The sequence below is a fragment of the Carettochelys insculpta genome, chromosome 6 (assembly GCF_033958435.1).
Source record: "Carettochelys insculpta isolate YL-2023 chromosome 6, ASM3395843v1, whole genome shotgun sequence".
NCBI classification, from domain to species: domain Eukaryota; kingdom Metazoa; phylum Chordata; order Testudines; family Carettochelyidae; genus Carettochelys; species Carettochelys insculpta.
The window spans coordinates 83,672,171-83,698,410 of NC_134142.1; the positions used below are offsets into that span (position 1 = coordinate 83,672,171).

Consider the following 26,240-nt stretch of genomic DNA (forward strand, 5'->3'; position numbering starts at 1 on the left):
ATTGCGTATTGGCAGTCGACTTCTATGTCTAGTGTTGGCTGCCTTAGGCTATGCCTATGTTGGCAAGTGCTTGTGCTGTGGATTTATAGGACTTCAGTCTCCAGTGAGTTTCATGTAGCATCTTGCCTCACACCTTCTAGCAAGACTGAAGATATCAATGGGGTCTTAGTCCAAGCCTGGGGTTCCCAACACTACAATAATGCAAATAGTAAATTTTATCCAGATAAATTTTGTCTAGTTTTAATCAAGGGGAAAGGGAATCTAAAAGTTTTCTGAACTTCAGCTCCATTTCTCTTATAGTACTAAGACATATACAGTAAACTCTCATATCTGGCAGCCCCAGGACCAGGAAGTTGCTGGATATTCAAATATTCTGGATAATAGAGGGGTATACCTAGCAATGCATAACACTAAAGAAAAATATGAGATATTAAGAAACAAACAAATGTATGCAGAGTACTTTCTTTACCAACAGTAGTATTGTACACTGTAAACTTATGCTGTATTTGCTGTTTTTATTTGTATTTACTTTCACTATATTGTACTTATGGAAAACATAACTAAAATTTACTTACAGTTAAAATGCCGGTTATTTGAAAGTTCGGATGATAGAATGCCCGATATGAAAGAGTTTACTGTATATTGACACTTCTCTGGCCATTAGCAAAATAATAGCAGTGACAGCTATTTCTAATAATCTATCAGTATTAATGATACGTGTATACTAGTGGTAAGTTAATGGCACTCCATTACACAACTAGCATTTGCATAGTAATATCAGAGCTTGTCCTCTGATATTCACTGAATAGGTGCAAGGGCTGCTTCTCCATGCAGTTTTGGGCATGTACATCATGGAAGAGCCAATAAAAGCAGTATGTCTTACAGATTACTAACAGCAACGAAGGGTCCTGTGGCGCCTTATAGACGAACAGAAAAGTTTTGAGCATGAGCTTTCGTGAGCACAGACTCACTTCATCAGATGCTGCAAAGTGATGAAGTGAGTCTGTGCTCACGACAGCTCATGCTCAAAACTTTTATGTTAGTCTATAAGGTGCCACAGGACCCTTCGTTGCTGTTACAGATCCAGACTAACATGGTTACCCCCCGATATTTTACAGATTACTGTGACCCATCCATGTGTTGCCATTAGTGGAGTACTCCAGACCAAGGTTGATGGGTGTCGCATATTATCTATGCTATGCATGTATCTATGCAATCTGAGCCACTTAATCAGATCCCTTGAGCACTTGTTTAAAATCAGTGATACTTCATAGAACAAAACTGGTGCTCAGTGGCAACAGCAGTTGGAGGATTTAGTGGTACATAAGTCCTGTGTGTGTTGCCATCTCAATATTTTTTCTGTTTCCTTTTCTGGTAGCAGCTTTCCAATCCCACATTGCAAGATACAGAAAGGAAGCACATGAATTGCTTCTTCCTGGGCAGTCATGCATACCGGTCTGCCACATCATACGTCTGACAGCTGCCCCAGACTCTGGGTTGGCAGCAACCATAAATCTCTATTGTGGAGAGAAACTCTTATTTAAGATTTAAAACAAGTAAATCCCATTCTGAATATGGAAAGCACATACTCATGCCACATACACAGTAAGAACTGAATCTCAGGATTACTCCAGATGATTCCTGAATTGCAGTGAGCCCATCATTTGGATGGTGCTGAAGAGGACAAGGAAATCTAGGTGTAGTGTACAAACCAAATATAATTTATGCTTCTTCAATAAAAATCTAGAGACCCTTTGAACAAGAGTTAAATTAAACTATTGTTGAGAGAAAAGAACCTAAAAGAGTTTAAGGAAAGCTGGTGGCCATGTGAATCCTGCCTGAAATGTTTTGTTCAGTTGTAGCTAACAGGTACAAAAAGCAAAGCAGCATGTTTTGTTCCCCTCAGATACTATGGACACGTCTATTTAAGGAGAAAATGCATTGGGCATACAGTAATGCATGTTGTAGCTGTAGTGAGAACATGTAAAGGTGTAACCTCACCTAGAGTGTTCCCAGTCATGACTGATTATGAACTATCCTTCTCCAGAGCCACTGACCCTATCCCTAGTCACTTCAAAAAATCCCCCACAAATTAGTTTTTTTCTCCCTGTCATTGCATATTCAAATACTGCAACTGAACATGGCTATTGTAGTCGAAAGCTGTGACTAGATTTTTTTATTCACCCTGTGCATTTCTGATCTTGCCAATCAAATTGTGACCAGGCTGTTTTCTCTTCACAAATAAAAAAAAAAAAAGTATCTTGTTGCAAATAAACAAGAATTTCATTTTAAAAATCCTACTCAAGACAAGGCAAGAGGTAGCTTTAACCTTCATGTTACTAGTCAAGATTTGTAGTTTTCATGATTGCAGAGGAAAGCATAAAAATGAGACCCCCCGAAAACTTCTAAAAACTCAGCCCCCTCAGGCAAATAAAATGAATCCACAGTGGTTTATTTTTAAAAAACCTCATGACCGATTTAAACTACCATGATTTTTCAGATCCCAGTTTATTATTTTCTACCGCCTGGAATTGGCAACACTGTCGTTTCATTGGAATTTTACAAGACAGCTGTTTTGTGTTTGCAGAAGATGCGCCTATTTGTATGAGTGAAGACACAACATATGGGGGAAGAAGGGCTTCCAGGCTAAAGTACCAGTGCTAGATCTCAGGACACCTGGATTCTTTTCCTGACTCTATCACATATGTAGTATATGACTATAGGGGGTCTCACTTCATTGTGTGTCTTTCTTGCTTTGTCCATCCATTAAATGAAACCAATGTTCACCAGCTTCACAGGAGGTGTGAGACCATTCATTTTTGCAAATCACTTGGATATCTCTGAAGGAAGGTGCTGTGTCAGTGAATTCTCCTCCACTTTCTGTCTTGGGGCAGATGTTAATAATCTTGAAGTACTGGTTACAGTAGCAATGGTGAAACTAACAAGAAAGTTTTAGGAAGCAGCTTCCTGGTCTCCCAGGATCTGTGGAATGAGAACAGACTAGGGTCTGTGGACAGCCTTGCCATATGGACTGGATTCCTCATACCTTCTCTGGAGCATGTGAAGCTAAAATGGACCATGGAAGCCCTGAGGTCCCCTATCTGAATGAAATCTGTCCTGCCAATCATGGGATCCTCACTAGTTTACCAGGAAGATAGGCCAGGTTCCAGCAGAACACCATCTGTGATTAAAGTTCATCAAAGCCAACATGTTTCCATGACAGACTTTGGATTTGGGTTTGCCAAATTGTCACTGTCCTGTTTTGTCCAAAAATGTTTGACCAAATAGTAATTTGTGTTACGGTATCCAGTATAAAGTAACATTTGATCTCCCGGGGGAGTTTTAAGGAGGCAGAATGCATAGCAACCTGATGAAGAATTTGATCCAGGTATAAAGTTAAATACCCGTACCATAATACTTGTAAAAATTTCCAAGGATTTTTTTCAAAAATCACATGTGCTTTGGACCTCTTTGACAGATACGGCAATTTCCGGACGTATCCCGAACACACCATATTACATTAAATTTAAGTATTTTAGGAATTCATTGCATTAAAGTCTAAAGGTTTGTTATTGTGGGACTGTATGTAACATCTTTAGAGGGCAGGCCAAATTAATATCAGCCTTAGAAAGTGTTATGAACATCAAATAATCAGTTGAACCAAACTGAACTTTTAGAGTTAAGTGTGTTTTCCAGGAACTCTCTAGGAGGAGGTGTATGCAGAGGTAAATCTTCTGGTTATGCAAAAGTCAAATAAGGGACCTTTTGTCTGCTGATCACTTGTTACATGAGGACAGATCGAAGACCCAAGCTGTATAAGAAGTGACTCGCAAATTCCTGGCAGTTCTTGTTTAGAGGCAAATTGGTTATTAACTTGTATCCACAGCATACGTGTGGGATCTGAAGCACTTGCCAGAGACCTCTTTGGAGTTTTGCTGATCTCGAGTAAGCATAATGTGTGTGTTCTTTTATTGCTTTCTTGTATTTTGTCTCTGATTCTTTAACTTAAGAATAAATGTATTTGCCTAGAAAGAGCTGTGTGGCACCTTATAATTTGTGCAATTATGCTGCTTATAGCTTCCGAGGAAGGAATGCAAAGCAGCCCTGCTGAGGGAATCCGCCATGCCAGGGAATTCACAGTGTAGGCAGGGTGCTGTGCAGCCTAGAAGTATTCTGATCAAGAGTGAGAGAGAACCCCAGAAGTGTTGGCAACAGAGGCCTGGTCTACGCAAGGGTAGAAAGCTGATCCCAGATATGCAATTTTAGGTGCACTGTCAGCTTCCTGCCCTTGTGTAGATTAGGTCTCTTAGGACTTGTGCTGACGTCCCTTGCTCCATATGATAGCATGGAGTACCAGAATTGATGGCCGAGCCCAGAGACATCGATTTTGCCATGTGTGTGAACCTTCTGTAAGTATAGACATACCCAGAATCAGTAGCCTAAGGGTGGTGCCTTTGCTGGCCCACAGAAGGGGAATACAAGTGCTGTTGCCCTGCTCTGTGACTGTGCTTCACATCTCCTCTGACAGATGACCTCTCCATATTGGAGATTCAGTTCTGAGGGAAGAGCCTCACTTTTACTGAATTACCTGCATCTGGAGATTTCCTAGCACTGACCATATCCTACGCTATATAATATACAGGCTAGATAGCACAAATTGAGAGGACAGTGCCGCTGGTCACTGTGGAGAGAATAGTCACATAAATGAAACCTTTTGAATTCCTTATGGCATGAAAATCTTAGGAAACATGAGGGAGGAACAATTACAAGTGTCTTTTTCCAGAAAATTCCAAACTTTCAAATGTTATCCCCGTATCAGCCATGTTTTCCAGTTATCAAGTGGGATGCTTCTGCCATTCACTGCTAAAAAGTGTCATCTTAGTTTCAGGCTGCCTTTCAGCTGTTAGATAGCCCGTTTTCATGCACCAATATCTGCGTGACTTTGTTTTGGAACCTGTGCTTTGCTCCTCTATTTCGCACTGTTATACTAATGCAAGGGCAAGTCAATGTTAAAGGCTGTGCAGAGCACCCTTTTCTCTGATTGGCCGAACACAGGGTTATCTTACAGCTGCCCTGAAGACAGATTTAGCATCATTATTACTTTTTATGCATCACTTTTTCTGTTAAAATATAAATTGATTTGGGTTTTTTTTAAACTGACTGGTATTTACTCATGCATAATTTAACACTAAATAGAATAAACTCTCTTGTGAGGCCAGATGGTTTTTAAGATTAACTCTCATGTAGGGATCACATACCTTGCCTAGCAGTACATTCAAATACACAAATTAGTCTTCATCTCAGTAGATGTGAGTGTGGAATAACTACATATGTTCAAAGGAGAAAGGTAGTTATTTCTCAGTGACGACAACCAGAGGTGGAAAAAGTACTCAAAAAGCTACTTGAGTAAAAGTGCAGGTGCTTTGGGGGGGAATGTACTTAAGTATGCGTTACCAGTGTCCCTCTGGAAAACTACTTGAGGAAAAAGTACATACACGTACATCTAGATTGTAGTCAAGTATCCAGAAGTGAAAGTAGCTGCACTTTTACTCAAGTAACTTTTTGGGTACTTTTTCCACCTCCAATGTTAAGGTCTGACTAAAGAAAAAAACCTGAGCTTACCTTGGCGTTTGTAGTTGGTGCAGGGATGCATAGGCATCATTACATAAGCGTGGCTGAGAGCACTAGTTGGCTTGCCAGAGCCTTTGTTACTGGCGGCTGTTGTCCCATGCTGAGTTTCCAGGGCTATCTGCCAGAAAAACAGCATTTTACTTGCTTAATGAGCACATCTAATCTGAAATCAGAGCAGCTTAATGAATATGGAACCTCATGATGCCATTTGAACAGCCACTGTTCCACACGCGACTGCCCTTTAAACCCCATCTGGACTTGATTCAGGAAGCAGCCCAAATCCATCTGGTTGCCCTGCTCTGCCATGGTCCCTGACTTGCCCTACATGCTTTGTGGGCTGTATACCAGAAGACCGGAGGGCCCTTGTTGGAATGGTATTTGTCATTGGTTTTCACTACTCTATCCCTGATCCAGGAAAGCTTTCTGTCTGCACAAATCAGCAAAGCAGAGACGGCAAGGATGTCCCTCTGTATCTTAACCAGTGAAAGATTCAGGTTAAATATGACTGACTGGACCGTTTTGGGGGATGGACTAGATGACCTAATCAGCCTTGTCTCTCTCCAGTTCCTGTTTTCATTTTTACCTATGGTCTTGATGTTCTTAGGATTTCTAAATAATCAAAGCAGTATCTTTAGGGAGGGAAGCCATGCAAGCTGCTTATCTGACAGTATCTATTCCTCTTCACATTTCTAGATGGAAATAGAGTTCATGAAAGTAATAAGCAGTTACAGAAGATAGGCTTTGTGGTAACACATTTTCATGGGGGCTGTTTCTTAACATACAATCCTTGAATGATTAGGCTACATTTAAAATCGGATTAAAAACACACTCTACAATATATCTAAATCATACTTAAGCTAGCAGTATTCCTCGCCAAGTACAGCTGACTCTGCAGGCTCAGTAAGCTCGTTCACTGTAATTCTACAAGCCTTATTATCCCTCTTATACACCAACTGTCCATATTGCTAACACAACATCTGGGAAGTACTTAATTTGCAAAGCCGTGTGTGTCTTTTCCTCGCCTATTCCCAGCCCCAAATTAAACAAGTAAACGTGATTTAAAGTAACTTGTGCTACTCCTGCACAACTGCTGGTGCCATCTAAACTGTGTACATTGAGGTGGGCTCGTAGATTTTTTTTTCCAGACGACCCAGAAGAAATGGAGCATCTGTGCTTTTGAGGCCTACACTCATTTTTGATTAAAGTAGGTGGGTGTATGCAGAGTGCACAACTGCCCCATCTTCCCTCCAGTTTGAGTACTGTACCTTCTTCATTTGAATGGGTTTTTTTTTAATTGTCTGTTTAGAAACCTTACTCCCTACCCCCTCTGCAAAGATTTTTCAAGATTTCAAGGAAAATTAGCCAAAACGGTAGCTTTAAGCAAAAGTTTGGTTTCTAAGCCAGCTGCACTGCAGACTGGCAACTGGTTTTCTGGTTTGGGCAAGTTGCCTCATTATTTTCTCTCATCATTTGTCTTATGCTACTTAAGACCCTTTAAATTGGACCAGACGAAGCACTGGAAAATAGACTGCAGGGAGCATGGTTGCTTTGGCAGAAAGCAGTGAGCTGAATACAACTTCCAACATCTATTACTTTAGATATTTCAAATGAGAAGATGATACACTTGTACATCAGTTTGCCTCTGCTTCTCAAAGGAATTTAGTGAAAAATCCCCACGGTTCTGGCCTGTTTGCTCAAAGGTATGGAGCTGAAGCTGATGTGGGAGACTCAACTAGAGACCTCGATTTTGGAGGGTGGATGCACAACTTTTTCTATTAATACTTTACGCTCCTCAAATCCTCTTGATTTTTTTTTCTTATTTCTATCTAATTGCTTTTCCTTCTCTGGCACCATTTTGCTGCCTTCTGACTTTCACTGGGGTGTTTCTTACTCAGTTGAGAGCTAACTGTATCTTGGGGTTGGTGCGAACCTTTTTTGGTTAATTGGTTATCTCCTTTGCATCTTAGTTTTCATGAATACAAAATACTCTTTAACTTGTATTCTTCAAAAAGGGGGACAGGTGTGCCCTCCAAATAAACAGTTCCTTGTGATAGTGCTAGTTTTACTAGCTTCAGTGCCGTTGGATAATGCTGGTGTGGCTTGATCGAGACAGCACATAGGTAATACCTGAAAATTAGGGTTGGTTGCCAGCTGTGTTGTAGCGTACTTATAACACGGATGCACTACATAGGTGTGATGTTAGTCCCTAGGATGCTCCTTGTTCTGGCCACAAGTATTTTCATATCTTTTGAAAAGAGCACAGTTTTTTTCTCTCTGAGCCAGACCTTGCTCTATTTGCCAAATCAGTGTCACCATCAGGTTAGACAGCAGAAGTAGAGCATCTTGAGACCACCTACTACAGGGGTCGGCAACCTGCAGCCCCAGAGCCGCATGTGGCTCTAAGGAGTCACTTGTGGCTCAGGGAGCTGACTCCTCTGTGGCTCTGGACGCTGGACTTAGGCTTACCACATGTCTGGTTAACTCTCTGTCCAGCTGGGCTTTTACAAAATATGAAAATGTCTGGGGTTTCCATCATCACTGGAAACTCTTTCTGCAGTCCTGGAGCTTCACCCACTCCCATGCTAGGAGATGGCAGGAGGACTTCACCCTCCCTTTTTGTTTAGGGAGATAAGATCAGTGGAGGGTTGAGGCTGGGGGCTCAACCCCTCCATCTGGCAGCATGTTTTCAACCAGCCAGCCAGCCTAGGCATTGCCACTCACTAGCAAGGTAAGCACTCTCCTTGTGGGGGCTGGTTCAGGCTGGGAACTCAGCCCCTGTAGGCAGCAAGCTTGCAGCCAAGCTGTGAATGGAGCTAGCCAGTCTTGGGTTGTGGAGAAGCAACTCCTGGGGAGGCTGCATTGCTACAGTTACCACACAGAGCTGCCTTGGCCTAATTGTTATACAGTTACTGTCAGGGTTTTGGACATTGTGCTCAAATTAAGTAATACTGAGATTTTCCCAAGCTATGGACCTGAGCAGGAGGAAAGAAAAAAAGTGTTTAATGTGGATGGCAAAAGGGTGCTCATATTCACTGTTGGCTATTGGATTCTCTTCCACCTACTTGCCTACTGGTAACAGAGGAGGAGCCGTGTTAGTCTATATACTATCAAAACAAAAAAGCAGTCAAGTAGCACTTTAAAGACTAACAAAATAATTTATTATTTATAATTTATACATAATAAATTAAATATAATTAATAAATTATTTTGTTAGTCTTTATAAAGTGCTACTTGCCTGCGTCTGTGATGATCTAAGGCTCAGGGTCTGCCCACCACTGATGGGCTTGCAGCTTCCCTTCATGCCCAGGGCTGTAGATCACAATCTCTAAGATGCTTCAAGAACAAGTTTGCCACAGGCTGCTAGTGTGGATCAACCAGCTAAGTTTTGTTCTTTCTCCCAATATCTCTGTGAGACAGGAATTATTATTAAACCCATTTCACAGACAGGGCAACTAAGGTGAGAGAAAGCCAGGCCTCACAAGCACTGTAAACCTGTGTCTGAAAAACAGCCCTTGGCTAAATCTATTTTGCTGCCAGTGTGCTTTGAAAGCCACTTTCAATCTTGGTGTGCAATGTATGGACTTCTGCTTAAGTAGAACCAATGAAACACTTCAGAAAGAATTCATCTGCAGATGCCTCAGCTTCTGCTCTAAGCAGTAGGCAGGGGACGTGAAATTTCATAACGGGGGCATAGTGCGATCAGCCTCCTCCTGGCAGCTTCTACTGGCCACCTCCTCAGCCCTGCCACTGCCAAGGAATCATGGCGCATAACTTATGGGAGACTGACGCGTGCTTCTGAGGCATTGGACAAGCTGTGGAGAGGGACCTGCTAATTGCGGGGACAAAAAGTGGGACCCGATATAAAAAAGTTTGCTAACTCCTGTTATGCTGTACGCTCCTAAATTGAACCCTTTTGGATCACCAGTTAATTTCTGGTGATCATTGCCTCTAGATAGGACTGATCTTGGAGCTTGCTAGGACTCCGGAAAGGGTTAAGTATTTACATGGATTGCATTACAAATTGTGTGTGCGTTGTTCTTAAAATAGGGGTTACAAAAAGTACACTTTGATGTTATTCATTAAGGACTGTCTCATATTCACATGCATTCCAGTTCTTGAAGTGTTGATTTTGTAAATCAATTTGAAAAAATGGCTCTTCTCGCTATTTGGTTGCAGGCCCCTGACTGATACAAAGACTGTGTCAGTAACCGGTTAGTAAAAATGTTGAAAACTCCCCTGGAGCTTTCCTTACACTAGGCTCTCACTCGTAAGACTCTTTTTCTAAGTTTCTCTAGTGCAGGTAAGACTTTTAAACATACAAGAATCCCTATCCATGGCAACTTCTTTGATGATCCCAACGTGCACAGCTTATTTGGAAGAGAAAAGAATGAGGCAGGAAAAGAAGCACCCAAAACCTCCATCTTACCAGAGGAGAGCATTATTAAGAGAGCGTTCTTCCTCTTTATGTTTTATGCACTGTTTCCATTCTTCCAGAATTAATCAGATCACCAACCACTGGAATATCAGATGTGCTGCTTATATTCACAGCGAGATGGTCTTCCTTGTTTTTCAGTAACACTTTAATTTCCTTTTTGGCCTTCATCCAGCTGCAAAACCTGGGCCTGTGTTTCTGTGCTTGATAGCAGATTCTGGCTTTGTCGGCATTTATGTCACCCTCGTGTTAATTTTAGAACTTTAGTTGCTATGGTTACAGCTAAGTATTTTTAATTCACTACTTGTTTGCTGAGTTAGCTGTTCTGCTGTTTTTCTTTAACATTTAAATTAGAATGCAGGAAGTGCTTGAACAATTATCCAGCCTCATCTGACACAAAAAGGAGAGCTTGTGAGAGGTGAGACACTTGAAATTCAGTCTGATGAGTCAACATCTGTTCATTTAGTGCTGCCCAGCAGCTGCTGAGACTGTCACCAGCTCTGTTCCTTTATTTCACAGTCACGGCAAGCAAATTTTAAATCTTATGTAAGTAGAAAGCTAGCACAGCGTACTGGGCTGAGTAAAACGTTTCTGTTCCCTTTGTCCAGATCTCCTTCTCTTTCTAAGCACATGAGGGCACAAACCCCTGATCTGAGGTCCACTTTGCTAGAAGTACCAATGAGGGGAAAGCATATTACACAGATCTACAGTTAAAATCTTAGGATTCCGTCTGATCTGAATTAGACCTTCTTAAGGAAAATTAGTGACGTGATATCCTAGTGACCAGATTGGTTTGTAATTAAAAAAAAAAAAAAGATACAGAAATTTAAATAGACTACACCAGTCTAAGGAGCTATTTGACAGTCCATGGCGAGGAATTCATGTGTGATTTTTGTTTTTAATGGAACGTGGTACCATACAAAGACGAGACATTTGGGCAGTTGAGCTCTTAATCTTTAAATTAAACCTGTAGGTACTACAGCAGTACAAATAATAAATAATGTGCTAAGTCTGCATGTCTGTGTTTGAATTTTGTCTCCTGTAACCTTCTGAGGCCGCAGCCCCACTTCTGAACTGGTTGGAATTTAAATGTGTTGCTACAATGGTGTCTTTGTTGGAGATGGACCGTGACCCGTGTTCATTAAGGCTACAGATGTCTGCTCAGATTTCATGTATCAAAAGCTTTCTCCTTGATGAAGTGTGAAAAAGCCACGCTTGAGCAGAGGCTTGTGAAAAATGGAATAATAGCCCTCCCTCTGACAGGCTTAATGGCATTACTCTGAGATCTTTTTCAAAACTTTTGAGAAAATAAATTTGTTCCCAGTCAATAAAATAGTTCTCTGAGCACAACTCATCATGTTTTTCCTGATCAGTTTTTCCTAAATTATTTATGAAGTTTCTTACACTCAGAAGCTTTTGGTTAGCACATTTAACGTTTCCCAGGTAATAAGGTTTAATAGGCACTAGTGGCATTGATGAACAGTTCATACATGGTGCGATTAGAGCTTGTTTGGGGGAAAAAATGACTGAGCTAAATCAGTCTGCCCAGTCTTTCAATGAAATATAAGAAACAGTAGAACAGAGATTGCTTTGTAAACCTGCCTGGATAGCACGTCTTTTTTTCCACAAGAAAAGATAACTGCATTGCCAAGAAACTTAGTACAGCAACTTCTTACCGAAAGTTATTAGAGCAGAACTAAAGAGCCGTGTATTTTTCTAACCCACCGTTGCGCATCATGCTGAGAGGCTGCAAGGGTCCTTATTTCCATCTCTCTACCTCGCATGCTGTGCTGCGTTTTATGCGCCTAAAATTTCATAAAGCCGACTCTGGTGGTCATCCAGCTATTCTTGATATGGACGTTATGTGATAGCAGAAAGGGAGCATCAGGTATGCAAAGCAGCACTGCACCTGCAGTGTCTCACTGGAAAGATTTTTTCTCAAATTAAGGGCTTTGTAAGACAACACATTGATTAAATTAAAACAATGCATAAGGTGCATCCTTATGGAGAAGAGAGCATGCGTGGCTTCCTTTTATTGAACAGGCTCCTGGAGAGACCTGTCATAAGCTTCTCCAAAAATACTTCTGAAGCCCACTGCTTTTTGTCATATCACAGGGGGTTAAAGGGAACACGTTTTATCCCTCCTCCTTGTAAGTAACCTTTATGTACTTGAAAACTGTTGAGGCCTAATCAGCATAGAGTAGAGCAGAAGAAGAAGACTTTTTGTGTCTTGCTTAAAAGCGTTCCAGCTAATAATCTCAGAATGATCTTTGCTTTATTTTGTAAGAGTTACACTGTTGACTCATTAAGCTTGTGACCTACTGTGACCCCCAGGTCTTTCTGCAGTACTCTTTCCTACGCAGTCATTTCTCATTTTGTGTGTGTGCCACTGATAGTTCATATTAATTTAAGTTTCTGTGTCCATTTAGGACGCGTCTGGTTGTGGAGCATTTGATGCATGATGGAGTGCACTCATTTTTTCCCTTTGTATTAACAGTGTGGAGCTAGGCTGCTTCAAAGCAGTCCTCCAGTAAGTAATTAGGTCTCAGTTCTGCACTGATGTTCCCTCCTCTCCCAACTACCACAAATGGCAAACTGAGCTGAATGAAATGTGAATGGTAACCAAAATTGGGACCTCATAATGTCTGTAGCTTCCTCACACTGAGACACGGTAAGATAATCATACAGGTTGAACCTCTCTAATCCGGAACTCTGTCATCTGGCAAACTCTGTAATCTGGCATGATTTTAGTTAGCTGAGCGACCACTTATCGTGGGTGGGGCCAAGTTTTTCGTGGTCCCATAAAATTTGTTTATAGCCACCAGTCATGGCTTTCAGTGTTCTGTGTTGTAATTTATCCCTAAATGTCTTCTAGGAGCCCAGTAAGTAGTAGAAGTTCTGGCAATGTGCTAAAAAATATTGACCTCCCATGGTCCAGCAAATTCTCTTGTCCAGCACCAATCAGGTCCCAAAGGTGCTGGATGAGAGAAAGGTACAACCTGTATTTGGCCTTCAGTCTGGGATTATAGTTTCCTTAAATCTGTTGCAAATAAAATAGAAATATTTGGGACATAAACATTATCTGGATTGTCCATGATCTAGAAATAAGAACAAAGAACAGGTTGTTGTAATTGCCTTTATTCATCTCAAAACTAAAAAGCTAAGTAAACTCAGAAAGACTTTTTCATTGAAGAATGACAGTATTGGTTGACAGAGGAAGATGAAGACGGAGTTGAGGCATTTTAACTGGTTATCACTGTTCTGCCCACCTTGACCCATCCCTGTGAAATGTGACTTGAAGTCAAGTCATCCAGTGGGTGGATTCTGGAGTGGATTACAGAAAAAGCGGCGGTAAATGTGATGAGCTGGAAATTCTTTTACTAATGCATGTGAATTGCTTTGCTCCTTCTTTCTACCTTGCTTTCTTGCTTGACTTGCTTTGAAATTCTTCACACGTTCAATATCAAGTTTCTTTTGCCAAAGTGAATCAAGAATCAGCATTGCTTAGTAATTTTGAGAGTTTTCAAGCTTTCAGTCCAGCACATTAGTGTGGCAAGGCATAAAGTGTATATGGGCCACAACAATGGCAGCATTAGTAAAGGTGCTCCTTGAAGTCTGACGCTGGGTAGCACAGAAACTTGGAATGAGACTATGGCAGGACTCAGATTGCTATTGGCCCACAGAGGAATTTTCTGGTTAGTGCTAATAATGATCTTGTCAATGAACCAGAGTTATTTACTTTAAGAAGAATAGTTCTTCATATTTAGATATTGGCCAGAAATTGTATTGCCTCATCTCAGGTATTCTCTTTTTTTGTACAAAAAATAATCCATTATTTAACACTGAGATATTTGAAAGTTTAAAAAAGGACATTTTAAATTCAATTCCCTAAATGATAGGAAATTTTAAATGTTGCTCTCAAGTGTGTGTTTTATATTTGTCATCAAAGTGAATTACCAATATGCAATTTGAAAAACCAAGAGAAATAGACCAAATATCCTAAGGCTGAGCTCCAATGAGAGCTTTCCTGAGATTTCATAAAGTGCATCAAAGCTTTGTGAAACTGTATATATGTTTTTGGTTTGGTTTGTTTCAGTGTTGGGGAACTGGTAACTGGCAGAGTTGGGAACGTTGGTTGGTTGGTAGTTTTGCTAGTGTCAGTAGGCAAATAAATTAAAATAGAATTGTCTGCCTACATTTGCTATTCTGGTACTCTGTAGCCAGGAATGCAGGGGTTGGATGGGTAGCTTTTCTGCATATATTTCCTTTGCGTAGCCTCTTACTTTTGCCTGAGGTACAGGGATGTTTTTGTCCTGTACTTCAGTGTAATTTAATTATTGCCATATAAAAAGGTATTGTCTAAAAGATGACAGCCTTAATGCTTCAAAAATATATTACTGAATGGCAGTGTGCTGCTGTGGCTAGGACAATTATTTCCATTCCTGGCTCTGCTACTGACCTTGGAAAAGTCACTTCGCCTCTTTTGAGCTTCTGTTTTCTTCCCACCTGTGCTTATTTCCATTGTAGGCTCTTCAGAACAGGCATGGTCTCTTAGGATGCAGCTCTATAGTGAGCAATGAAGCCCAAAGCAAGATTTGTCACCTCTATGAACTACTGTGACACTAACAGCAATAGTGTTTACGGCAGGGGTGGAAAACCTTCTTTGGGTCAGGAGCCCACTGATAGAGGGGAGAAAGGGTGACTAACGTTCAGGGCATCCCCCAGGCCAGATTAGCTCCTTTTAGGACCTGGGGTGGGACCAGAGTGGGGAAGTTTAGGGTTCAGGGTGCTTCTGGGGAGCAGGTGGGATCTGGGTAAGAGGGAGGATACAGGAGCAGGCTAGGGTGGATGTTTGGTGTCTGGATGGGAGGGATGGTGCAGGAGTAGGGGGAGGTCAGGGCAGCAGGAGGGGGTGGGAGTGGACTTGGGGTGGGGGTTCTTACTTCTGCATGCCGCTGCCGCCCCCTCCCCTGCCATGCTATGATTGGCCAGAATTCTGGCCAATCATAATAGTGAGAGAAGCCTCTCCTGGAAGCACCATGGCAGTAGTAGGGGGCATGGAGTCTGAAGCCACTTCCTGTCTTTTCTTGCCACTTCCTGCCTTCTTAGAGCTCATGTGGCGGATTCATCCCCAGCTTGCCTGATCTGGCTTGCAAGACTCTGGGCTCCCTACCTCCCACATCACCACAGGCTAGATACTGGGGAGGGAGTTCTTGAGGCTCAGGCTCTGGATCCAGGTAAGCCACAGTCTGGATCCAGACCACAGGACAAAAGTTCCCCCACCTCTGGTTTATGGTGACCATAGGTCTCATTTTGGCCAGAGCAGTCCATTTTCTGATCTGTGCCCAAGCCATGCTGACTCTTTGGCAGTAGTTGGTATTTGTCTGGTTTGCCCTTGCTGGCTTAATCAGTTGTGAAAGAACAAATGAAATAAGTGCCCAGTTTTGTCCAAAAAAAAATGTGGATTGTGGTGTGGTATGGAGGAAACTGTGGGCAGCAAGTAGCGATGCCAGCCTCTGAGAGAGAGAGGAGGCAGGAGGGTGTGCCAGGTTCTAATCAAAGACTTACTTGTGTTACCAGATTTGCCTGTTACTCTGGGATACTCTCATTTATTTGGGGCTAAAGAGGGAGAGAGGTGAATAATTCTATCAATGTGCTGCTTGTGACATCTGCTAATTCCCTCCAGTGGAGCTATTCTGCCCACCCCAGGGTCCACAGGATTAAGTCCTTCTCACCCTGGACTCTGGTGAACAAGTGCATGCATGTGCGCTCACACACACACACACACACACAAACACTCACTCACGCTCGCTCTCTCTCTCTCTGCCAGAGCTCATCTGAGAGGACTAATTAATCAGCACTTACAAGCTGGCACCTTATATGTGCCTGTACTCAGTGGGCTGGGTTGTACAGCATTGCCAAGCTGTGCCCCTTATGTGCCCTTGGACTCAGTGGCTGGGTTAAACAGCACTCTCAGCGGCCACCCTGGTTCAGCACCCCCTCCCAAATCCCCACTTTCACAGCACAATCACTCTACTAGTAATCCACTTGATGGGCAAACTCCACAGGAGTTCTGGGCACGACAGGGATCTTTTAGCTTCAGTACAAGAAGTGTTGTTGAAGAGTGAACGGGGAAGCCAAAACAACACCCTTGAGGAAGAGTGAGCCAGAGAGGAAGAAAAAAAGAGAGAAGCAACCAGGTTAACAATGAAAGTTATTTGTTTTTGGGTAGTGAATGTATATTTAACAGATACAATAGTAAATTAACTGATTATAAATGTTAGGGCTGACAAACGGTATAGACTACATAAAGCAAGGTTAGGAGGCTATTCCTAGACAGAGAGAGAGAGAGAGAGAGAGAGAGAGATCTCACCACTCCATGGAGTTTGCAATGATCGGGGGGCCCAGCTGATGATGGCAGCCAGGGATCCAGAGGGCAGGACACAAGCAGAGCCCCCAGCACTATCAGGAGGAGGTGATGAGCTCTCAGTGGAACTGATGTAGAGTTTACATCCGGGCATCAGAACAGTGTTTTGAGCAAGGGTAGGTGTTTTTGTAGAGGCAGGACAATGGTTCAAGAACAACACTGGACTTGATTGTGGGTAAACTGAGGCGAGACAATAGAGGCTGATCATGCCTGGCTGTGGGTGATGTTCCTTGAACAATCTCACAATGCAACTAGGCGGTTTCAGTATGTTGGATAGCAATAGGACCCATGACTAGAACTGGTCTGTTAATGACTAATTTGGGTGTAAGCAGGCCTGGGTTCATTAGCGTCTGGAGCAGAAATTTCCCATCAGGCAGTGCTTCTCTGCTTTTGGTATCCCATAGTTCAGTGGGGTCCCTGCTTTGGAAGAGCTGTTCTCCATTCATTATGCTAACGGGGATGTCTTTCTATTCCATCTTCAATTCAGATGAGGCTAGGGGGTGTTTCCTCAATCCAGTCATCCTTGTCTGTAGGATTTAGGTTTGTCCACCCCTGCCAGTTTCAGTGCTTTGTCTTTGATTCAAGCAGAGCCCTGTGGGGAAGTGGAATTGTTTTCTGAGTGTCACTCCCTGGCTCCCCAAGAGCACAGGGCTGACAGGTGGTCATGCTCGGGTTCCCCAAAAACACAAAGCTGGTAGGTAACACCTGTGGAGTTGAGGGTGCATGCAGGGTTCCAACGACCCCAGCCTTGTGCAGGGGGTTGGTTTGGACTAGTGACTTGGGCTAGCCTCATATGGTGTCTTTTTTTCCTCTGCAAAATATGGTCACCCTAAATAGTGTTAACATTTGGGCATGAAGGTGTTCAGTTCATTGCTGTCTTGTCATCTCTCATATCTTTTGTCTTGTAGGCCCAGCCTGGGTAGAAACTTTTCTCTCCTCTTTCCTTGTTTTGCCATATCACATCACCAATGAAATCTCATTTTGGGAGTTGCTTAACTATTTGCAAAACTGAACATTTTCTATTAGATTCCATTAATAAAACCTCTGTTAACTGCCCAAATTACTGTTTCTTTTTCCTGTCTCTCTTCTCACTTAGCTCAAATATAATTGTGAAAAGTCACAGGCTACTTCATACACATTGCCATTTCTTACCACATCCAAGTTAGCCTAACAGGCTTATGAAAATATGTGCCACACTCTTCTCATTTCTGCTTATCCTTTCTCGTGCTTTTGGTATTTGTCCTAATTCATTTCCTTTACTAGTCTCTTAGTCTCTCCTGAACTTTGGTCTTATGCCCTCCATTTTACTATTGCATGCATCAGGAATGTCCCCTTATTTTTGTCCAAAGTGCACTTATTTTTTATCCCTCCCTTCCTCCCTATCTTTCCTTCAGATCCTTTCTCAAAACCTAGTTCTTCCAGTAGTCATCTTATTCCAACAGTTTCCCTTAACTAAACAGTCATCCTGTATATTTTCTTGTAGCTGTCTTCAATATTAAATTTGCTTGGGGCAGAGAATCAGGTTACTCTTTGCAAAACACTACATAAATTTACAGTTCTATGGAAGTTATTTTTTAAATATTAATCTCTAATTGCTGGATTCAGTTCATGCTGTTTGTTGAATACACTTTCAAAATATTGTACCTACATGTTCTCACGCATGTCTCCCCTTAACCCTGAAATACTGCTGTAATGGTTAGGTGTGAGTGTGGAGTTGATAGCAAGAGTATGTGCACTGTATTAAGGTGAAGGATTCCAATACAGTCTCCAAAGGCCAGTGTATTTCCTTTTTCTGGGCAGTTTGCTATCTCCTAGTCCATCTGTCGGACCTAAGGGGTCTGAGCTGTTCTGTCAGCCAATATCTCGTTTGTTCATGTACACTTTTAATAAGGTAGCTTTCCACCTTTCTAAGGAAGAAAAATCACTTGGAAGTTACTCAGGCAGCACATCACATGGTACCTTAGCTGATAACAAGCAGCAAATTCTTCACCGAGACCACTCTCAAGCTTCCCTCTTCCTTTCCTGTGTCTTGCAGAGACTGGCAGTGGTCAAGATTATGTGACCTCAGAGAACCAGCTCCTTTATTATCCCAGCATCACCTACGCCATAATCGGCAGCTCAGTTATCTTTGTGCTGGTGGTGGCCTTCCTCGCCTTGGTTCTGCACCACCAACGAAAACGCAACAACCTCATGAGCCTGCCTGTGCATCGGCTGCAGCACCCTGTGCTGCTGTCTCGACTGGTGGTCCTTGATCATCCACATCACTGCAGCGTCACCTATAACGTCAACAATGGAATTCAGTATATGCCCAATCAAGCCTGCCACCAGTCAGTGGATCTTGATTCACCACCATCATATTCGGAGGCTGTGTTAGACGAAAGGTATGTATGGGAACCAAATGTTCCACCCCCACAGTTTACGGTGGTGGTTGCAGTTTCTGCACTTTGTGGGTCATCATGCTTCCAATTTGTCTTCACCATAATGTTTAAGCTCATTGTTTTATTTGATCAGGTACAAAAGTCCCCCGTGTTTTAGTTCTGTCATTGCTCTATAACTAGGTTTGGAAGGATTAGGCTGTATTGCAAGTGTTGTTTTTACTCTATACACACAAACTAATGAAACATTGTTTCCATCAGTAGTGATTGAAATTTGTGGACAGGAATTTTTTTTAAAATACTGCTTGAAAACTTATTAGGGTTTGATTTAAGTAGATTTACTTTGTATTTTGACGTGATTTTACCCATTTGTTTTTAATGGTTATAAAGGTTCAACTCTTTGAATCTCATTGTCTGCTGTCATTGAATAATTTTCTCACCATCCATAATTTCCCCAGCTGTGAAAACTGAAAATCAATAGAAACTGAAAAAAAAAATACTTGTCCATTAAAATTATTTAAAAAAAATCGGTTTCTGCCAAGCCTACTTGTAACTACTGATTTCTCACTTACATGGGAACAAATTCTGTCAGCCTCTTCTGTGTACACAAGAAAGATGATCCCGCTCCCATTTCTACCTTTATTCTGCAGAATTAATGGTCCACAGGTCCCTCTGCATCCAGTGTCATGGAGGAGATTTAAGGATTCAAGGGACATCACCTAAATACAGGCTCTGTTTGGAGGTCACTCCTCTCCTGGGCACAAGTAATCTGTAGCCCCTGGCTCTTTCGGATTCTGCAGGAATATAGAAGAAAGCTGTCTTTTCAGTCATGTTACTTCATGTCAGTCCTCAATCTGGGAGCTAAATATGAGCACCCTGAGTTTAATCTGCAGTTACATATCAGATGCCCACAAGTGTCAGTACACAGGGCGAGAGGCTGTAGCACTCTCACTGAAGTCAAGGAGCCTTTCTCGAGTCAGGGTTTCAGGATTTATTCCATGGTCAATTGTGTACTTAGCCAAAACTAAATCAAAACATGTAATAATTCAGATGTATGGTGCTGCTGGTCTGCTTCCAAAGGTGTTAGATAAGATCCCAGCTCTTCTTTAGAAATTTGAAAAACAAAATACATACCTAAACAAAAGAGCGGTAAACTAGCACAAAATAATTTTAGATGATCTTTCGTGGGACAGACCCACTTCTTCAGACCATACCCATACCAGAACAGACTCTATTTAAGGCACAGAGAACCAAAAACAGTAATCAAGTTTGACAAACAAAAAAAAAATTATCAAGGTGAGCAAATCAGAGTGTAGAGGGGTAGGGAAGTCAAGAATTAGACTAAGCCAAGTATGCAAAAGAGCCACTATAATGACCCAGAAAATTCGCATCACAGTTCAAACCACATATTAATGTGTTGAATTTGAATATATTTCTCTCTGTTACTAAAATATATATTTATTTGTGAATTCCCAAAAGCATGAATCTGAGTATGCTGTTTATTTCCAACAAGCGTGTAGCCCTCTCTGAATAGTGATATGAACTTTTTTCTGTTGAGTTAATTTGTAGAGACTTTTATACACAGCCCACAATTTTTTCACCTCTGTTTCTTCATTTGTAAATGAATTCAGTGCCTGTGAATGGTGTCAGCTGAAAGCTTTAATCCCTGAAGTCATCGGTTCGTGAACAGAACAGATAATACAGTCCAGGCACCCACATGCTGCCTTTCCAGTGTTGCTCAGCATTGACTTTGGGGTCTCAGGCTGACAAAGTAATTCACTCTTCATGCTCACTCATGCCTTTCTGCTGAAACTGGCAGCAGTGGTTGCTCTTGTGGAGGTAACTTGTAGAAGAATCACCTCTCTGCTGGAAATTGGACTATCTGAGCAGCTGTCCAGATATCGATCGCTACTAACCTGGGCTGCTGGTAACCGCTAACAAATTTAAAATGTATATATTTTGCTTTTTCCTGAAATATCCCTGAACGCTCTTGTAGAGTATAATTGTTTTGCTGGAAGTTCTTCACCCCTTACTGAGTTGAAGCCATCTTCGGATCAACGATGGCAGCTGTTTAACAATGCACAGTAAGTAACAGTTTAGGACAGGAAGTGATTGCCCTGTGAAAAGTGAAACAGAAGAGAAATTTAGGGAGGAAGAGTGTAACTAGCCACATTGAAACTTGACTGGGACTCAAATTTAACTTCCCTGCTGGTGGCGGTGCATGAACCTTGGGCCAGGCCTCTGCACAGGGACAAATTTCCATGTTTGAAAAGCACTTCGAGATCCTTCAGTGTTGCTGTCGAATTGTTGTTGTATCACTTTTTTTTTTTCTTATTGTGGAATGGAAACTTGTAAACTGTTAGAACAAAATTCTGGAGCTTGTTATATTTCCTTCTGTGCCATATGCATTAGTAACCTTGTGGCTCTCTTGTATTTACAGCAGACCCCCTTGGTTTGATCTTCCTCCACCCCCATACTGCTCAGATTCTGAAACTCCCAGTCAGACAGATCTCCCTCCTTACCGATCTCGGACAGGAAGCTTGGTGAGCACAGACACCCCAACGGCAGATCTCTTGAGCACAGGCAGCAGTCGAACAAGAGGTGTTGTTAATGGTATGGACCATCACAGAGTGCTTCATGAGAGGACACCTGAGCAAAATGACTCTCTGATCAATCCTGTTGCTGAAAGAGAAATGTGACGGGGTATTGAAAGAGATATATGGGTTAGTCTGCTGTGGCTTGTTACCATTGGCGATGGGCCTGAGCTGCGATGTTCAGAGTTGGATTTGAGCTGAATCCAAATCCAAATTTCCCCAGCTTTCATAGGTGCTGTGTTTTGGTGTTTGGGCCCTTCATAGGCAAAGACCAGAGCCATGAGTTGCGGAGCCAGATTCGCATCTGAATTGCCTGGAGTTGGTAGAGGAGTGGTTACATCTGGGATTCTCATTCAGATCTGTTGACTATTTAAGACTGTGATTTAATGTCTTTCAGGGTGTACTTACTGAATGTGTATGTACACATGTGCATGAGTAATTGTATAGTCGTGACACACAAAAATTTTGTGTTAAAAGAACATTAAGGTTACCAAGTCAAGCAGTTAAAAATAGGAAATTACAGAATTCACTTTGCCTAGACGAGCTACATTTGATCCACCCCTCCTGGTCCCTTGTGTATGCATAAAGAAACAATCTTTAATTACATGATATCACACTAATGTTTTCCACAGGATCCTTGTCTCTGCATGTGCACAGGGTGGATTGTGCTCCATTAGTGAGCAGTTATTCAATATTTTGCTTTAGTTTTATTGTTCAATATGTGGCCTCAAGCCTTATTTATTGAACACTACTCAAACCCTGCTGTGAAAACAGCATTATTAATTTTCATATGGTTTTTGTGGCATGTATCATTATTACCTAAGAAGCTTCACAGGCATTAATGAAGTTATTTCTGCAGCAGATCGGACATGAAATTAACCCCCTCATTTTGGAGATGGAAAATGAGGCACAGAGAGAGAGAGATCAAGTGTGTCCACTCATTTTGGATGCCGAATTTGAGACACATGGGTTTGATTTTTAGAGCAGTTACATTCTATAGCACTTTATGGTCATGTCTACACAGGCACCTTCTGTTGACAGATGTTACTGTTGACAGCGCTGTCCCGGCAAGATCCCTTTCGACAGAATGCATCTACAGGGGAGAGCGGCTTGGAACAGCAAAGCACTCTGTTGACAGAAATCATCTACACACACCGGGCGATTGGACAACAGTATCTGCCACTCTGTTGACAGAACCAGCCCCTTCACCCCGGAAGGAAGGCACTCATGGAGGGGAAGCACTTCTTGGAGTGCTGCCTCAGTACATCCTTAAATGGCTCCCCGGCCACATCCCCTGTTCAGAGACTTGCATTCCCTCTCGACAAACGGGAGAATGGCTGCAGGGCTGCCTTGCTCGTGCTCGCCCTGCCACTGCCCATCATCAGGCAGTTCCAGCACATCTAGGAGGAGGACCCCAACAGGCAGCCTGCCCACCAACAAGACCACAGCATCACATGCTCTCTCCACTCCCCAGGCACCCAGCTGGGTCTGGCAATACCCCACCAGCACCAACTGGTGGGACCGGCTAGTCGTGGGGAAATGGGGGGGGACCAGTAGTGGATCTGGAATTTCTAGGTGCGCAAGGACACTTTCCTCTAGCTTTGTAACTGGCTCATGCCTGTCCTCCGACAGGTTGATACCAACATGCAGACCACCATCCCCATCGAGAAGCATGTCGTGATCACCCTATGGAAACTGGTCACCCTCAACAGCTACCGCTTCGTTGGCCACTAGTTTGGCGTCCGGAGGTCCACTGTTGGGGCCATAACCATGCAGGTTACAGCAGAGGGGGCAGGGCACCAATGAACACAGGGCCTGCCTGAGCCCCAGCTGTACCCCAGCTGTGCCCCCATACCACCTCCCCCAGAATTCTTACGGGCATGTCTGCTCATCTCCCCCTGCTGGTGGTGTGAACCATCAGTGCAATCCTCCTGTGAAGGCTGGTTTGTATCAGCAATGTGGACACCCTCGTTATTGGCTTTAAATGACTCAGCTTCCCCACCTGCATCGGAGCACTGGACGGGGCTCACATCCCATCTGGGCCCTGGACCACAGCACCACCCAATACATAAATAGGAAGGGGAACCACTCTGTGGTGGTGCAGGCCCTGGTGGACCGCTGACGGTAATTTCTTAATGTGTATGTTGGGTGGTCGGGCTGGAGCAATGACACAAGAGTCCTGCACAACTCAAGCCTGTACCAGCAAATGGAGGTGGTCACCTGTGTCCTCCCACCAGGAGCTGGCCCTTGGGGATGCACAAATGCCCTTCTGCATCATTGGCAACGTGGCCTACCCTGGGCACCTGGACCCCACGCAGGAGCAATTCAATGCCTGGCTGGCACAGGCACGGAACCCCATAGGAGCTCTTCTGCGGCCACATGAAGGGGAGGTTCTGCTGCCTGCTGAATGGCTGGCTGTGGGGGAGTTGAACGTTTCCCAGGTTGTGGACACCTGTTGCGCCTTGCATAGCCTTGTCGAGCGGAAGAGGGAGGACTTCCTACTGGGGTGGAGACCAGAGGGCAGTGGCCCCTGTGAACAGCCAGTTCCCACACCCAGCTGCCAGGCGAATGCCAAAGAGGCCTGCATCCAGGTGGCCCCATGCAAACACCTTGTCCATGGCCTCCTATAACCCTCCGCAGGTCATCTCTGGGGGCAGCCCCATGCCTGTGGCCTTCCACCCCCCGTCACCATCACCCCTCTTCCACCCACACCACTCCCGGAACCCACACCCTAAAGGAAGGATATGGGGACTGTCTTAACAGAACAAATTTTACTTTTGATGAATGAAACTGTGCTAAAACTGTACTTACCTGGAACACAGAACATGAACAAAAATGAAGAACCCTTGCTAGAACTGTGGTCATAACTATGTGGGGTGGGGCTCTGAACGAGGGAGGTCCCAATAGGAAGAGGGGGGACTGCTAGTGTGAGTGGGGGGATGGCCTGGAGTCTCACCAGCCACATGTTCCCCATCCAGCCTGGGTCTGGGGTCTGCCTGGAGGCTGGGTCAGGGCCAGAGAAATGAGGAGGTATGGGTGAGGGGGCCCAGTTGTGGAGTCAGGCTGGGGGGGTGGGGGGGCCATGGGTGCGGCCTACATACACCGCCCACTGCAGGGTCTGCAGGAATACCTCTGTGAGAGGTTCCAGGGCGACAGCAGAGGGGATGGGGGCAGCAGGGCTTGACCAGGTGCAGGGTGCGGTCTACCTGCGCCAGCCATCAGTCCGACAACCACTCCTGGGCCTGCTGCCGTTCCCGGTGCATGGCCAGGCACTCATGGGCAATGTCATCCTGCTCCCTGTTGGCAGCTGCCAGGAGCTGGGAGCTGTCCTCTGCGGGCTGACAGCAAAGCCTTTGCCCATGGGCATCCATCGGGGTTGGGGGTGCATCCTCCCTGGGCCGTGCTCCTCACTGGGCCTGCCTAGCTGAGTGCTGGGGCTGGCCTGGCCTGGCCCTGCAAAAGTGCAGCTGAGGGGTGGGAAAGGAAGAGAACAATGTGTTCATCCCACAGCATGGCCCCTTCAGCCCCCTGCCAAGCAAGCGGCAGCCTGTTCCCCAACCACAGGATGTCCTTCCGGGGCGTGGGCCCAGCCTCCCGGACAGCGGGCCCTGTTGGACAAGAAACTATGGTGGCACAAGCATGACCACAGCTCCCTGTCGGGCCACTCCCAGGGGCTGCCATCTCAAGGCAGGGAGGGGCCAGGCTCAAAACAGTCTGCTGGGTGGTGGGTGCAGCCAGGGCTTCCCCAGGATCCCCCAGCATGCATGTGGCTCATCCAGGGAGGTGGATGCCAAACATCACCTGTAGCTGTGCCTGGGAGCAAAGGGCCGTACCCCGAGTGGGGTGTGTGGGGTGAGCCCATTGCCCGTGTGGCTGGCATGCTCCCAGGCATGGCAGGGGTGGTTGCCTTTCCCCTCCCCCAGAAGCCTGGGGGTCATGGGTCTTGTTGTGGGGCTGCAAGCAGCCTGGCGGCCATGGTTGGGGGCTGCCCATGGCATCTGCATGGGATGCTTTGGTGGGTACATGGCGCTCGTGCCAGGCCTGTGGCATGGGTTCCTGGTGGGGCCGTCCCCTCAGGGCCCATGGCACGCCCTTTCTCCTCCTCCCCATCCCCCCAGCCAGCTTTACACTCCCCGTGGGGGACTCACCAGAGTGTACCAGGAAGAGGTCCAGTGTGGCTCATGCCAACACCATTGCACTAGACAGGCCAGAGCACACAGTGATGGTAAGTGTGTCCTGACTGAACTCAGGGTCTGAGGGTGGGTTGTCCAGCTGCTCCGAGGGGTTCCAGGGTCTGAACCTTGGTTGGGGGGGTGCTCCTTGCCTGTGTCCAGGGGTCCAGGCCTGGAGCCCCAGCATCACCCCCCAGCATCCTATGCAGGGTTTGACAATGGGGGCAGGAGGGCACCGTGCTCCTGAGTGGTGCCAGGCGTCCCTGGCTCACCTGTAGCCCTGGCTCAGCTCCTTCACCTTCACATGCACCTGTTTGAGGGTGCGCGTGGGGTGTCCGCGCTGCACCAGGGCTGTAGTGATGCTGGAGTAGTTGGGAGCGTTCCAGCACTTTGCATTGGGGTCCAGGACAAGGGGCTTCTCAGCTCAAAGACCCAGAAGGTCCTGGACCTCAACAGTAGACCAGGAGGGGGCCTGTCTGTGGGGAGGAGGGGGGAGTTCCTCATGTGGTTCCCATAGCCTCCATGAGGGGTGAGGGTGACTCTCTCCTGCTTCTTCCATGTCTGCCTGCTCCAGGGGGAGTGGCTGCTGGGTGCATGCCTGAGCATGTG

At 44.5% G+C, this 26,240-nt stretch overlaps 1 protein-coding gene across 4 annotated transcripts in view; it reads left to right on the top strand.

Annotated features, from left to right (window-relative positions):
* LDLRAD3 (low density lipoprotein receptor class A domain containing 3) overlaps window positions 1–24,494 on the top strand; it is a 183,526-nt gene extending 159,032 nt beyond the window's left edge. For 3 of the 4 annotated variants that reach the window (XM_074997502.1, XM_074997505.1, XM_074997504.1), the window contains exons 5-6: window positions 18,526–18,871; window positions 21,306–24,494. In XM_074997502.1, the coding sequence (XP_074853603.1) occupies window positions 18,526–18,871; window positions 21,306–21,564 (605 nt within the window). In that variant the 3' untranslated portion in view covers window positions 21,565–24,494. The remainder of the gene's footprint in view (window positions 1–18,525; window positions 18,872–21,305) is intronic. The other variant, XM_074997503.1, reaches the window with a different exon arrangement.
* Window positions 24,495–26,240: the final 1,746 nt, after the last annotated feature.